General features: G+C 44.7%; 1 protein-coding gene across 5 annotated transcripts in view; it reads left to right on the top strand.

Annotated features, from left to right (window-relative positions):
* DCX (doublecortin) overlaps nt 1–12514 on the top strand; it is a 73913-nt gene extending 61399 nt beyond the window's left edge. For all 5 annotated transcript variants that reach the window (XM_033072715.2, XM_033072718.2, XM_033072717.2 and 2 more), the window contains exon 7: nt 963–12514. In XM_033072715.2, the coding sequence (XP_032928606.1) occupies nt 963–1019 (57 nt within the window). In that variant the 3' untranslated portion in view covers nt 1020–12514. The remainder of the gene's footprint in view (nt 1–962) is intronic.
* The last annotated feature ends 3388 nt before the right edge of the window (nt 12515–15902 follow it).

The following is a 15902-nucleotide window of genomic DNA, read 5'->3' as shown; positions in this document are numbered from 1 at the left end:
TTTTTAAATGTTTTATGCATGTTTTCAGCTGGCTGATTTATGACTTTTCCAGTGCAGCCCTGAGAACATTTGTAATAGATGGTGACTGCTGAGGGCAAAGCCAACCCAGCAATGATTTTCTCCACTAAGTTAAGCCAATCATAAAACACAGCAGATACAGCATTTTAGGTTACCAGAATATTCATGCATCATTGTCTTTCTCCCAGGAGCAATTTCCTGCTTATGATAAAATCACTTTTCTTTTTTCCCCTTAAAGCTCAAGTGATAAATGCTTAGGTTGAGTTCACCACAAAGTCCTAATTTACCTCTTCTTATATCAAGATTTCTCTGAATTTCCTTCCTGAATATTTGGGTTTTTCTTCATTTTGCTCACAGTTATTACCTGTGTGTGGGTCAGAGTTCAAAAAGATCCCAGGAGAGTTTTAACCCTTGAGTTGGCTCCTGTACCCTTGTGTCGTACACAGAATTTAAAACAAATGGAATAAAATGGTTACCCTAGAAAGAGACACTGGAAAAACTTCACATTGAGCATTTGATCCAAATAGTAAACTTGGGATTACTTTATTAACTTTTCCAACTGAGTAGAAGTTACTTAAAATAAAGAATAAACCATGGAACATGCGATTTTCCTGGAGATTTGTCCTGAGAGCAGCTGTCAAACCAAGGTAAGACTCTTTATTGTGGACTTAGGTTTAAAGAGATGTGTTTAGGGCAAGGTGCTGCTTTTTCATGCATGTGCTGGAATGGACACATTGATCCAGAACAATAAAAACCCACTTCTGGAATACACATCAGGAACAGAGATGCTCTTGCTCCTCTGTGCAAGGAGCCTGGCTTGATTTTAGCCTGGATTGTGGTGAGCCCTAAACTGAGAGCTGCCCAAAACTGAGCCACTCAGCTGCTTCTTTTTGCATGGCCAAGGCTGGGGGTGAGGGTTAACATTTCCTCCTTTCTCCCTACAGGACTTGTACCTGCCTCTGTCCTTGGATGACTCGGATTCCCTCGGGGACTCCATGTAGAGCACCACGGAGCGAAATGTCCAGATTGCATTTGGGATACAGAAAGTACCTCTGCCCAAACAAGCAGATGGGTGACTGGTGCTTGCAAGTCAAAGGACACACGGTTAAATGTCATTTTTGTTCTGTGATTTCTCCTCTCTGTGCCACAAACCAACACCTGCCAGTCTATAGAGATAGAGGGATACCATTCTTCTGAGTCCCAGGGGTGCAAAATGGGCATTGTGAGAAATTTGGGCCAACGATTCTGTGCATTTCCCATTTTCTTCTGTCATTTCTTCTTCTGCTGCAGCCACGTGGTTTTCCTAGTGTTAGTAGAGTAGCTCCCCTGGAGGTGTGCAAAAGGAGCCCAGGCTGAGCAGTTTGCAAGCTGGAGCAGAGCAGATGATGTTCTCCACCCGTGCAAACTGCCAGCCTCTGCCAGCTCACTGCTCCTCATTCACAGCCCCCCTTTTGGCACCTGCATTCCAACAAGTCTTGGTTTTATTGTGGAGGGCAGGCAGGGAAGTTCTAGTTTGATGTTTAATATGCCGGCAGAAGCTTGGATGAGATTAGGAGTGATTGTGTCAGATGCTAAGTAAGGTTAGTACAATAATTCAAATTATTCAAATATTGATTTTTGTTTGTTTGTTTGTTTGTTTTTCAATAACTAAGCAAAACCATAAATCAGCTGAGTTATCTGGAGTAGAACACCTTCCACATGCAATCCAAGGATGCTGCTAGCTGGTAACAAATATTTATACCTCCCCTATGGTATCTCTCTATCTCTGTTTGTAACAGTAATGCCTTGTGAACAGCCAACACTGAAAACACTGTGAGAATTTGTTTTCAGGTTTGACACCCTATAGGTCACTTTTTATAGCAAAAAATCAATACACTTTTTATAAAGGAAAACCTTGTATCTGTGTTTTGGGAGTAAGGATTCAAGCTCCTTCTTTTTTATAAAAGCTGGTAATTTTCTTTTGTTTAAAAAACACGTTCAGAAAAAAAAAAGTACAAAAAAAAAAACCAACCACAACTGCAGAACAATAATAAGAGCAACTCCGTTTAGAAATCTTGTCATCGCTGCCAAAACAGACACGTGTGGGGGTGGGAAATGGTCAATTCAAAATGTTGAATGTTTTGATAGTTTTTGTAATGTTTAAGACTATGTATTTGGTTTTTTACACTTCAGTATTCCTAACTATGGCCAGATTCTCTTCTTATATAACAAATGAAGTTTTGTGGTGTTCTAAAACCCGTATTTTAAGAAACTCTTCTATCTGAGAAAAACAAACTCGCTGTATTTAGAGAAAGCTTTTGCTTTTATTAATCAGCAATGCCTCCTCCAGAATGCAAAGCTCATCTGCTGGTTTTTACTGGCTTTGTCCTAGGCCAGCTGCCATTGCCTCCCTCCCTCATGGACTAAGCTTTGATAAAACTGATTCTTGCAGAACTTTACCTAAATGAAATCTGTGCAATCAAGCCTTTCTTTGTTGCTCTATTTGCCTTTTTTTTCTCCCAGCATAGACACCTACTCCCTGTTGCCTTGCAACCCCTTGTGATTAGGATGGATTTTATCCTTGTGATGTTTGATGCTCCATGTATGCTGGGTTGTTCCCAAAGCCACTCCACGTTTTGTTTGCTTGCATTGCTGGGGTGAAACAATCTGTGCAGGCTGCATCTTTCAAGGCTCGTGTGATCATACTTAAAATGCAACTTTTTAAAAGAGATTTATCCAGAGAGAGGCCAGGATTGGGAACTGTCAAGGGGTCAGAGTTATCATGCACCAAATTTGCACCCAGTAGTGTTAGTGCATGATCATTTGCACCCAGAGTTTTGCACAAGAAACCATTTGTTCTCACTGATAGCTTCATTTGATTGAAGAACTCTCTGACTGCACAACTGCTAACTGGTCATTTTAAATATTGTAAATAAAATCCTGGGGTCAGTTCACAGGCTAAGGGCTCGTGTTGAGGGGTTGGGGGGGAAGGATGGTGCTGTGGACAAAGCTTGGGTGCAGCAGTCAGCACACCTCTCAGCCCTTGGCATTGCTGAATTTTGTGTCTGAATGGGAGCAGGTCTCTGAGTAACCCTGTGCCTCAATCTGTCTGTCTGTCCCTGCAGGGACAGCTCTGTTCTACCTCACTGGGGGTTGTGAGGCCAAATGTTGATAACATTTGTCAAGTGCTTTCAGATCCTCTAACAGAAGGTGCTGAAATATTCTGGGTGCAGATTTGGTTATGGGTGCTAATTTTTGGCTGTTTAATCCTGTGAGTGCTACTGTAGACATTGGTCATGGGCAAAAAGGACTTTTTAAAGCATAAAGATGTCAAAGGCCTTGGTTATGCTAATAACAATACTACTCACCAGAGCTTTTGTCTTGGAAAGCTTTAGTGGGACACATAATTTGACATGCTTTTACCCTGTCCCCTGTTCTGCTGGTGGAAATCTCAGCCTCTCCCTGAGCCTCTGCCTTTCCAGGGACCCTGAGCAGTGGCCATGGATGGACTGGAACTGCAGCCCAGGGTGCTGTCAGCCACACCAGGGACCAGCCATGCAGTCCCATCCAGGCTCTCTTGCTGCTCAGTGCAGGACACCCACCAGGAAACCCAAATCTTTGCTCTCCTGGGCTGCTCTCTGCAGCCTCAGCTGCTGGTGGGAGGGAAGGAATCTGGGAGATGCTTTCACCCAGGGTCTGAGAGTGCAGTTTGTGTAAGGGAAAGGATCCCAAGGGAGGAATGAGCCTTTGTTTGGATGGTGTTGAGAAAGGGTTCCTTTCCTTCCTGCCAAAAGCTCTCAGGATATTTGGAGAGGCTTTTCCTGGTGGAGCATCACTAAGGAATCACTGAGCTCGTCCTCCTGAGCTGCACCTGGTGACACATCTAAAACCTGATCCTGCAGATTCTCCCTTGGGAATGCAGCTTTGTTTGCATGAGGATCACCCTGTGGTGAGGCTGAGATCAGAAATTCCTTCAGGGAATTCGGGGGACCTTGAAAAGGCCTAAAAGAATCAAAATAAATTGTTCAGTGGGAAAATAGCCATTCAAACCAGCAGAAGCCACAAAGAAAACAGGGTATGAGGTCGAACTCCCAAGTTTTAAGAAGCAATTTTCTAGGCAGAAATGCCTGGGCAGTAGAAGTCAGTGAGCATTTCAGCTGTAGCATAGAGTGAAGTTTGTATTAATGCCAATATTGCATGAGTTCTTGTACAGAAATGCATGTGGAATGTTGCATACATTCAGAACTAGTTATCTTTGGCTTTGTAGGATCCCTCACCTAGATTTGAATACAAAGAGAAACAGTGCACAGGCATCACACTGTAGTTATTTAAACAGAAGGACAGCCCTGATTCAGGAAAGAACTTAAAAGCTTAAATTTTAGCACGTGCTTTACTCCTGTTGACTTTTCACGAGATTAAGCTTGGGTTTGGTCAGAAAGCTTTCCTGAACTGCTGTGAATTTGTAATTATTTCCAATATAGTAGAGTAATTCCAGGCCCTGTGAGATACTGGAGCAGATGATAGTAATTCCACTACATACTGCAGAGTTCACCTTTCATATTTATTTTTTTTTAACATTTACAAGCACATAAAGCTCCACATGATATGAGGATTTGCCATATTAATTCTGCTATAAAAACCCTGTCTAATTTGCCACATGAGGCTGCCTTTAGTGCTTTCAGAGACTAATTGAATCACTGAGACTATATTGTTTTAAAACAATAAAGTATTTAAAAACAAATTGGAGAAACTCTTAAAGTAGCAGGGCTTTGTTTCTTTGAAATCTGCCTTTATTCAGTATAATTTAGCAAATTTGTATATAAAGATCCCTGTTTCAGACAGTCATTAGGAAGGAATAACACAGACTGAGGGGTTTAACATTTTTACACTCAGATGATGGTCTTGACTTTATGAGAGCAATGCAGCAAAACCTTCAGCCTTGGGATTTTTATCACTTAAAGCATTTATAATCCTGAAGTTTCTGGTTTAAAGCCTCATCTGGTATAAGATTTGGAGCTATTTCAGTTCCACCAGCTAAATATCTTGAAGTGATTTGGAAAGAGTTTGATAATGGGATTTTACTTTGTGGTGGGAGTTGGAAGCAGCTTTTCCCTACCACTGTCTGTGTTTCTGCACATTATTTATGGTCTTCTCAGGAGCTAGAAACACTAATTGTGCTATTTCCATAGACAATAGAAGAATCCTGCTTAGAAAACAACTCCCACATCTCTCTCATGCTCAGCTAACACATGTGTAGGCATACAAAAAAACCACACACTTGGTCGAGCTGCTATTTATTTATCTCTCATTTGCTTGTTCAGTACTTTTGAAGGGGAAAAAAGGAGGTAGAATAAAAAATTGTGGCAAACAGCAAAGCAGTGTTACACCCAGGCATTTCCAATGGGAAACAAGGGCATTAAAGTGTTAGTTTCTCCTTATCCACGTGGATAACATTCTCCAGGATGCCTTGTCTTTGCTTTTTCACACCTTTGAGGTCAGTGCTGCTGCTTCCCAGCACACCCTGTGCGAGTGCTCTGGGATTCCAGGCTGAATCCCTACCAGGACACTGTTCCAGGGACAGCCATCCCTGGAAGTGGCTCCTTCTCTGCAGGGTCCCAGCGTGGATTTTGCACTCAGAGCCTTCCCCAGAGTGATTTGGGCACTGACCTCGGGGTGCCCCACAGCCATGCAAAGCAACAGAGAGTTCTCTTCCACTGTAGTCGAGGCAGAATCATTTTTAGAGAAAGGGATTAAAAATTAGCCAAGTAAAGTAGATATAAAATTAGTCTAGCAAGTGTCTCCTCAAGCTAAGACAATCCACAACCAGAGAAAAGCTCTTAGAGGTGTGTTTACCACACATCACCACCATGGAACAAAACATCTTTTTCCACGTGGTGGCTTAGGCTCCGGGTTATTTTTCTGGTTGCTGATGGAAGCAGGCTGGGACAGTGTTTGGGACTGGTGAGGTTCTTTGTAGAAGCAAATGGATGGCACAAGATGAGGATCTTTTTTCTGTGTATCTAAAGAGTCAGGTCAGTCCATGAAACAGGAGTGCTTTCCACAAGACACCTGGAAGAGATCCAGCTGAAACCCCACCTTGGTGTGTTGGATGCATCATGATGAGAGCAGGAAGGTGAAGACTTTAAGTGCCTTCTAACATCCCTTGGGCTTCAGAAGCAGGACTGTGCATGTGCCCAGCAAGGCCTAGGGTTCAATGGCCTTGATCAAAGGAGACAGGGCACACTTTAATTCTCAAAGTGTTTATTTTTCTTGAAAATTGCTGTCTCCAGAACCACAGATTTCTTCTGGCTGATGCCTCTGTCATGAATCTGAGCCTCTCCACAATATCTCAGGAAATGTTAAAGCTGAGTCTTGTGTCTCACAGCTGCTCCTCACTGTGGATGAACAGGGCTGGGTTTGCTGCAGTGGTTGTTTCTGCTGTTCAGATGTTCTTCATCCTCCTCCTCCTCTGCTCCTCGTGGCTTGAGCTGGTTTCTCCTGGTGCCTGCAGGTGAAAGGCTGGGAGCAGCAATGGATAGACCCCTCTTTGTTTTGTTTTGTTTTCTTTGGGACAGTTCTAGTCAGATGATTGAAGGTGTGAGGCCAAGCTGACAAACCCATTTCTAATAGGGAGAGGGAAGATTTTCAGGGAATAGAAGCAGGAGGATGGAAAGGCTTTTTCCAGCAGTGTCATTGCACAGCTGCTCTGACAGGATCCCAGCTGCAGGCCATGGTGGGAGTGCTACACCTGCAGGTGAAAATGTGGAATTTTGGGGTCACAGACCAGTGTCCATCCCTCAGAACACTGCTTAGAGGAGGTTAAACACATCAACACCTATTTTTGGCCAACAGATGAGCTTCTGAGCAAATGAGAATCAAACCTAGTGGATTCAGCAGTGGGGTTTCAGAGCCATTGGGGTTTCAGAGCCATTGGGGTATGGCACAGCTCTGGACAGATCACTTCTCCTTTTGCCATGGTGTCCCAGTGCACAGAGGGCTGGTCCCAAAATTTCCCTCCACTTGTAGGGTGCTTTGAGATAAGCTGATACAAAGAGCTTGGTTTTAAAATGCATTCATTGCTCAGCAAAGTCTGAACACCTTATAGAAGCAAACTGAATCTCTGGCAAGTCTCTTACAGACATCTGTCTCTCTCAAAACTCTGCTGTAAAAATGCTTAAATATTTCAGTCATGGGGAAAGACAGACACCTCATTTTTAGTTCCCCATCAAAAGTATGGGGGAGCCAGCAACATCCCTGGGAGGAAGGAGACACCCTCACCCAGCAGCCTAAATACAGCCCCCACTGCCCCTTTTTGTCAGATGTACATGCACATTTCGGGGCAATTCGTGCTAGTAGTCAAAATATGGGCCTTGTGTTTACAAACAGTGAAGAAATCTAATTATTCCAGTGGCTTTCTACCATGAAAACAGTGGGCCAGGTGTTGAAAACCTTGTTTAGAAAACATTCATGGCCAGATGTCCACATGGGAGAGAGCTGCCTTGCAGTGTCTGCTTAGTGCACTTGAACTCACTTCTTGTGACTCTTGCTTTTTATCTCCATGAACTCAGGACTCTCGAGCCAGTTTGGAGGTTCCCAGGTCTGACAGTTCATCACTCAAACTGAAGAAAAAGGAGGATGCCCAAAGGGAATTAACAAATCTTGGCAGTAATTAATCTGTCAGCCGAAGAAAAGAATGTTGGCATCATCAGGGAAAGATGCCAGGATGGAAAACACAAGAAAGGAAGGGAAAAGCCTGTTCCTTGGTGGGGGATGTTTGTTAGGAGGTAGGGGTAGGTACTGAGTCATGAAATGAGCTGGAGCTTCAGAGAAAATCCAATGGCAGGGAGAGCATGAGGCACAGCACAGGACATGTCAGTGCCACTGGTGTGTGGGAATAATGAAAGACAAAAGCCAAGAAATTCTGGGGACAAACAAAGGAGGAGGCTGGGGCTAACTGAGGATCTGTGGCTTGGTTTGGAGAGAAGAGCAGCAGCAGCTGCTGGCTGTTTGTAGAGTCACTGTCCTGCAGGACCTGAGCAGGGGCAGTGTCTGTCCACAGCACTGTCTGTCCCTCTGTCCTTGGCAGAAATGAGATCAAACCTGGCTGCAGGCAGAACTTGGTGTGAGCTCCTCTCCTGCCAGCATGTGCCATCCCTCAAAGGAGATCCAGCCCTGGCTGAAGGACAGCACAAAGCTGTGGGCTGGGTTTATTTACCCTGACACTCCTGCCTGTGTCAGAAATCACTGATCAGCACAAAGCTGTGGGCTGGGTTTACTTACCCTGACTGTTTATTTATCCTGCTTGTGTCAGATCAGAAATAGCTGATCAGAAATCACTGATCAGCACCAAGCTGGCACTCTGGGGAATAGAGGAGAATAATGAGGGCACCTCAGAGCCTCCCACACCTTCCCACAGGGCTCAGCAAACTCTGGGAGAAGTGGCAACCAGGGTGAAAAGCAGGACAGACTCCAGGGGAGGTTCCCTGTGTGGGCACAGAGTGAGGCTGATCTTGCCCAGGAAATGCCCACCCCCTGTGTGAGAGCTGCTGCAGCCACCACAGCTGTGCTGAACAAGGGCAGCTGTGTTTAACACTGCTTTTCTCACGAGATCTTTCCTAAATTCAGTTCAGTTTGAGTGCTTGTGAATTTAATTCTAAACCACAAAATAACTGACTTTTGCACTTTTTTTGCTGCATAGTCTCAGATTATTTTTTTGTTGCATAAATATTGCATCTCTTTTATTTCCATAAATTCTTAGACACTCAATATAATGCAAATGGAGCCCAATGCACCTAATTTTCTGCTGCTTTAACCAGCCAGAAGCTCCTCTGTAATTATTTTATGAATCTCTTTGGTCCAAGGTTGGTCTCCTATTTCAAAGACTGATAATTCTTGTGTGATTGATTACAGTGAGTGAAGATTCAGTTTCCTGGGTGACAGCTGCAGCCTTTGCAGAGAAAACCTCATTGACCCCATTATAAAGTGATCTCTTGTATGGACCTTGAATAGCAAGCTATGGGTGGGAGATATTTTGTGTAGTTTAATTAGAGTATTGATAAAACTGAAATAGTTTGTTGAAATACCTTAAAAGTTTTAGAATTGAAAATTTAAAAAGGAACCTCAGCAAATCAGGGCCTCCTCTATATTTTTTGCTTCTAAAGAGTGTTGGCTTTATCTGACTTTACTCTCAGTTTACCAGTCAACATTCTCTGAGCCCAGCAGGTTTACGGAACTAGAAATAGTATTTCTATTTCTACCAATATTTTTCTACTCTAGTCCCAGCCAGTACCAGGCAGAACAGAGATTTATGGTTGGTTTGGTTTTTAGAAAAAAGCATTGCCAGATGTCTCTGAAATAAAAAGAAAGGTTTGGTTCATTTTAGGTGACTTATCTAAACTCAAGGCTGCTTTGGATTTTATCCTGGCTGGTTCTTCCATCTCTCTTTGCAAGAGGTGTGTAGAGGTAATGGAGCTGAATTGGAGTCACATTTTCACAATGGGGTTGTTGCAGAGCACATAAGCAGTCAGGATGGAACACAGTGGTGGCACCTGGGCAGGGAGAGCCAGAACCAAACCCTGCCTCTGATCCCTGACTTCCCCTGAATTCCCTCTGGGAAACCCCTGCACAGGGTCAGACTTGGGAAATACCTGTCAGGGACCAAATGAACCCCAACCTTGGGACCAGGCCCAGTTCTCAACATGACAAATTTCATTTTCAGAGAATCCCTGAGAAACATTTGTGGGATTTATTTTTGTTGTTTTTTGGGTTTTGGGGTTATGTGGGGGGAGTATTTTGTCATTTTTTTAAATTACAGCATGGGTGCTTTTCTCCATCTGCTTCCAACCATTGCAGAGCAGGTATGAATGCACTTGTCATTTCCTTAGCAGGTGGCAGGTGTGATATTGTTCTTCCCTCTCATACTGACCATACAGTCACAGGGGGTTCCAGAACACACAGCTTTTTTTTTCCTTTCTCTCCCTCTCTTTAAGACAGGGGAGCTTTTTCCAGATTTAGTGTGATGTCTAATGATGCATCTGCCTAAAAAGAAGAATGTCTAGGGAATTAATTGCACTGCTAATTGGTGTTTTTAGATATGGTGAAGCAGGAGTATTGAATGTAAGAACAAGGAAGCCTGTGTGCTATGATTACATGCTGAATTCTGACATGTGAAATTGTTGTTAGTTTGCTTCTTATTTAAATGATGGGTGATCCAAGCAGCTTTAGCACCCTGGCAGTCTGAGTACAGCTGTGATTAGCAATTAGAAGACACCCAGGGTCTTTTGGAAAGAGGAAACCTGTCTAGCCAAATCTATTCTCTGAGATGACACATTCCCCTCCATAATTCTCTGGCTTTTGTGTCACTGTCTAGTCTGGAAGCACAGGAAAGGAGGACCAGCCTGCTGGCTTTGCTGTCAAAGCCTTCTTCTGCTTTCTCAGTTACAAATGCTGTCCCAAGCTGAGGTGAGCAGCTCCCATCCCCTCAGCCTGAGCTCCTCACACTGCTCCTGAGTGGAGAGCAGGAACTGCCTTTGCTCAGGACCCTGCAGCTCCAGAGGTGCTGAGGGAGGGAGATGTGCAGCTGAGCTGGACCCTGACCATGGATTCCTGTCTTAGGTCATTCATCGCGTTCGTGTGATTTCCTCATTAACCACAAAGCTGCAATATAATATAACTGAGAGGCCACTTGCATTTTTCCTCCTGTTCAGAGGGTGGGGGTTGGAGGGGCAGCTGGGTTTAAAGTTTAGCTGGTATACTTTAAACTCTGTGTACATAACCTTGGAGGACACGAGGGTGGGAAGGGGTCCGTGGTTATTTTGGTGGGATTGGTAAACTTCAGGATGTTTTTGTTTAAAGAATAAGATATTTAATTAATGACATTGTACAAAGAGCTATTAATTTAAATGGTGCTTTTGTTCTCCTACCCCAGCCCTGTCTAACCTTTTCTTTTTGGCAAGCCTGCAGCAATGCTGATCATGTTGACTTTCATACCTTGGGGGAGTGTGTGGAAGGGGAGGGGAAATGCTTTTCTCTTCAGACAAATAACGTTGCCCATAGTTAACTTCCTGCTTGGATACATACCTTGAATTCCCTTTATGCTGAGTTTTTATGTGAAGGTCTCTTCAAAGGGACAGAACAAGCAGAGGTTATTCCAAAAGATCTCAACTGTATCATCTTGTAATATATTGCAGCTTTATGCCAATGATTCCTTGCTTACCTGTACACAGTCCATGCATGTTCTGAACTAATTTTGCATTCTCCATTTGTGGTGAGTTATTTAGCATTTTAACCACCTTTTGTGCCATTCAACTTGTACAGAAAACATTTTTATTGACATTTTAAAGGGAGGGGGAAGAAAATAAAAAGACCCCTTCTGCTCTCTAGTTGTAGGTAGAACTCAGTTACTTAGCAAACAGATGTAGATGAGTGGTTGTAGTGTTAGAAATGTTGGCTTGCTCGTGAACAAGCTCTTGAGAGTAAATGCATGGTCCTGTACCTCTCTTTTCTTAATTAGCTCTTCCTTTCCTCCTGGAAAGATTCTCTCCCTCTCTCTTACTCTTTGTCTCTCTCTCTCTCTCTCTCTCTCGTGGTTGTAAAGTACAGATTTGGGCATAAAGAAAACGCTAAACCAGGTTTGAAAAGCAGTTCTCAACAGGTTCTCTCGGGGAACGTGTTTCTCGCAGTGCCTTGCCTCGGCACGCTGATCAGATCCAACTTCCAGGTACAGCAGGTGGAGATCAGTGCCCTGTGACCAACCCCCACTCTGCTGGGGCTGGGGAGCGACCCAGCCTTTGGGAGTTTGGCTCTGGTGAGGGTGAGGTGCTGCTGGGCCACTGCAGCTGAGGCAAGAGAGGCACGAGCGGTGTTGGCCGTGGGCTCCACTCCTGGCGGTGGTGGCTGTCCCTGGACTCGTCCCACGGCCCCTGATTTGCAGAGTTTGCACACACTTTTGATTTTCCTGGATACACAGCGAGGGGGTGGGGATGGGATATGGGAATTATGTCGTTGGGGGGGTCTGTAGACAACTTCTCCAAGCTCTGAGTTGAGGACAAGGGGCTCCTTGTTTATTAGCTGTGGTTCTGTTGGCAGTGGAGGACAGAAAACTCTTGGCAAAGTCTTGGAAAAGATGGGGTCATTCACAAAGATGCATTTTGTAAGAAATGGACTTAAAGAAACCCCAAAAAGCCGTGCCACAAAATCACAAAGTGTACCTAGATCCACACCTCTATTCCCTATGGCTCTTCTCCCTTAACAGAATTTCCTTTTGTCAGAAGATTTGACTAGGAAAAAATTCCATTTTTGTGAGGTGTTGTGAACTGTTTTTACTACTTGTAATAACCATCCCAGGTCTGAGTATTCTTGTAATGCAATGCCATGCAGCAGAGAACCTGTCCACTTTATAGCTTTGCTCTCAATATTTGTTACTCATTGTTTTCTCATCTAAATGTACATTTGCAAGATGTGTGTAATGTCATTTTCAAAAAATAAAATTTGGTTTCAATATTTAGGCCGATAAAAACCTTTCTGAAGCTTTTATTTATTTGTTGAGTGTGTGTTGACTGTGACTTGTGAATTATAGAACACTTGTTCATTTTGATACCTCAGCTCTTCCCAAATCTGCCCCACTTGTATAAATGCAGGAAGAAAAAAAAAGAAAGAGGCTGGGGAGGGAATTTGTTCCCCCTGAATTAATTAAGATACAAATCTTCCTGACTGAAGCAGCCCAAGCTTGTGCAGGACTCATACTTTTACCTAAAGGGATGAGCTCTGTGTGGGTCCCACTCTGAGAGAAAAGGGGAAAATAAGAACAGCTCTTAAATAAGAGCACTGCAGATAAAGCAGCAAATGTGGCCCCCATCTGAACTCTGCCCTGGCATCCAAGGCCTGGCTAGGCTTAAGCAGTCCCACACGAGTTTGGGGAAATTTGGTAAGATTTGAGAGCTGCACTGTGTTTGTCCTGCCTTCCCACACAGGTTGAAAAGGCTCCAAGTTATCCTCTCCCAGCCTCTGTCAGAACCACACTGAGGACAAAAGTTTTTTCCCTGTGAGCCTGAGAAATGATAATAAGGCTTAGGCTACCAACCCATCACCCCTCCTGGCATTGCTGGCACCCACTTGTGCCTGGGCAGGCAGAGCAGCACAGACACTGCAGTGGAAAAAAATGCAGTTCCCATCATGAAACCAGGAGAAAACCACTCTCAGGGCAGCCTTGATGCGATTGTGCTTGGGCTGAAATTGAAGCAAATGTTATCAGAAAAGCAGAGCTGAGTGCTTTAGAAAACTCTCTGCTTGTGTCCCTGTGCACTCGAGGAGCCAGCAAAGCACCCTGGTGTCTCTTTCAGGGGCTCTGTGTTGGATCAGGCCAGCACAATCGTGGAGGAAGTGCTCCTGCCCATGCAAAATGTTCTGAAATGGCAGATTTAAAACCTGCTGTGTGCATCTATCACAGCTAATCCAGGGACTCCAGAGAGAGTTAAAAGGAAATCTAAATTCTGGCAGAGTGGCACCCCCAGCCAGCACTGCAGGCCACTGGGAATGATGCTGCTGTCTTAGCAGGAATTCCTCTGGCACATATAGAATCACTCCAGATTTACTGTCGTGTCAGTGAGAGTAAAATTCAGCTTCCACAGCCCGGCCTTCCTGCTGCATCAGCCTGGATCTTGGCAGAAATGAACATCAGGGATCCTGGAATATGTTGGTGCATCAGAGCAGCAAAAGTGTTTGCTCCTGAAAAGTCTGAGTGTGTCAGTCCTATGTGGTATCAGTTGCTTGGACTTAAATAACTTCTGGCCTGGTTCAAATCCCCTTGGCTGCTGTCTTCTGCTTTTCCTGGTTTGTGAAGACAACACAGAGGAGGATTTTAGATCAATGGAAATGATGCTCATCATCTGTGTTCAGATTTTGGGCTTCTTGAACCTGGGGTATCAAATCCAGAGTTTGCTCTCTGCTGCTCCCTTTCACCATCTGCCATCAAATTTTGTGATATAAAAAGCTTTTTTCAGGCTACCACCCCAGGCTGGCTCTGTGCTGTGCTCCAGACAACACACCAGGCAGTGCTGGTCCACCCTCTAAAGCAGAGGTGTCCCAAAGGATGGGAGTGACCAGAACCACAGGGAGATTCTCCAGGGAGCTGTGAAAACCCCTGAGTGGGATAAACACTCCAGTGGCACTGCTTTAATTACATCAGTGCTTTGTCAGCCTCATCAGGCTGACCTGCATCTTCAGCTGCCTTAAAAACTTGGCAATAAGCTTTTAAAATTCATATATTCTGAACATAAGAGACCTGACTAGGAGTTCCCTGGCCTGGTTTTGGCTGGGAGAGAGTTAATTTTCATCCCAGTAGCATCAACTCCAGGTGCTGTGGTTTGGAGTCAGTGTGAGGGTAATGTTGATAACACACTGTTGTTTTCAGTCATGGCTAAGCAGTGTCTGTGCTCAGATTTTTCAGCTTCTCATGCCCTGCCAGTGAGGAGATTTGGGGGCACAAGGAGCTGGGAGGGGTCACAGTCAGGACAGCTGACCCCAGCTGACCCAAGGATATTCCAGACCATCTGGAGTCATGCTCAGCAAATAAACTGAGGGAAAGCCATCCATGGGCTGGGCAGCTGCACTGTGCATCACTTTGAACATGGTAATACTCTTTTATTATCATTAATCATTATCAGTTTCTTCCTTTCTGATGCATTAATCTGTCTTTATCTCAAGGCATGAGTTCTCTCCCTTTCACCCTGCTGACTGTCCCCATTCCCTGGGAAGGCAGACAGCAAGTGGCTGTGTGGGGTTGGGGTTAACCCAGGCCAGCTGAGATCGTGCCCCAGTGTGACAGGGCAGGGGCTGAGCTGGGCAGCACTGGCAGCTCCTGGAGCAGCACAGCTCCCTCGCTCTCTGACGTGGCCTCGGTGCCTTTGGGGACAGGGCAGGGTCCCTGTGAGTGCCACAGCCCGTGGAACAGAACAGCAGAGGAAGCAGAAAGACCTTCCAGAGGCACTGGGGTCTTCAGGGTTGGTGGAACAGAACTCAGTTGTTCTTCTTGGGGACAGGAGGGGGACAAAGACACCACTGTGACATGGCCTCAGTTTTGCTGAAAAATAAGGCACCAATTCCAACATAAGGTTGAATTAGCACAGGACAGAATAACTGGAATAACTCACAGCCAAACCAGACTGCAAATGGTGATTCTTCCAGTGCTGCCTAGAAAGGTGGCCAGCACCTAGAGCAGGGTGCAGCCACAAAATCTTCATTTTAAATTCCCACATGAGCAGCCTGGCCTCTGGAGAGTGATGCATTTGTGCAACCGGGAAATAAAATCTTCAGAAAATGCCATTCTGTCACAAATTGTCCATGCTTTAATTAAGAAGTCCTCATCAGGGAGGAAGATAACTATGAGATACACGAGGGGAGGAACACAGTTGATCTATAATGAAATCAGCTCCCAAATGAGGTCGCCCACCCATGTGCTCAGGCAGCAGGAGCCAAGTGCAGGGAGACCAGGCCAAGCTTTTGTAGCTCTGCAAAAGAATGGGGCAGCTTTGGGTGGGAAGGGGACATGACTAATGCAGTTATGTGCTGGAGAACTTGAGGACAAGGGCAAATGTGTCCTCCCATGCCCTCCTCTTAAAGGAAAATTCCCTTATTTCAGTGTCTCCTGAGAAAATACCCTGGAACAGGCTCCAGGCACACGCTGGCCAGTGCAGCATTCCCTCAGGGCTTACCCCATTAAAACAGAAACTAAAAAACCTTTCTGTCCCCTTGACACAGATTTGGGTACATAAAACCAGGCCTGCCCTTAATATCCTTCAGTTTAAATGACTCACCATACTCTGCTTTTCTGGTCAGAAAAGTAGATCAGCTGTGACTCTAAATGCCAGGCACCAGAACTAGGAAAAGAATATTTAGAGCAGTAGGCT

This window comes from Catharus ustulatus, chromosome 14 (genome assembly GCF_009819885.2).
Source record: "Catharus ustulatus isolate bCatUst1 chromosome 14, bCatUst1.pri.v2, whole genome shotgun sequence".
NCBI lineage: Eukaryota > Metazoa > Chordata > Aves > Passeriformes > Turdidae > Catharus > Catharus ustulatus.
The sequence above is the reverse complement of the archived record's forward strand: the minus strand, read 5'-3'. Positions and strand labels throughout refer to the sequence as shown.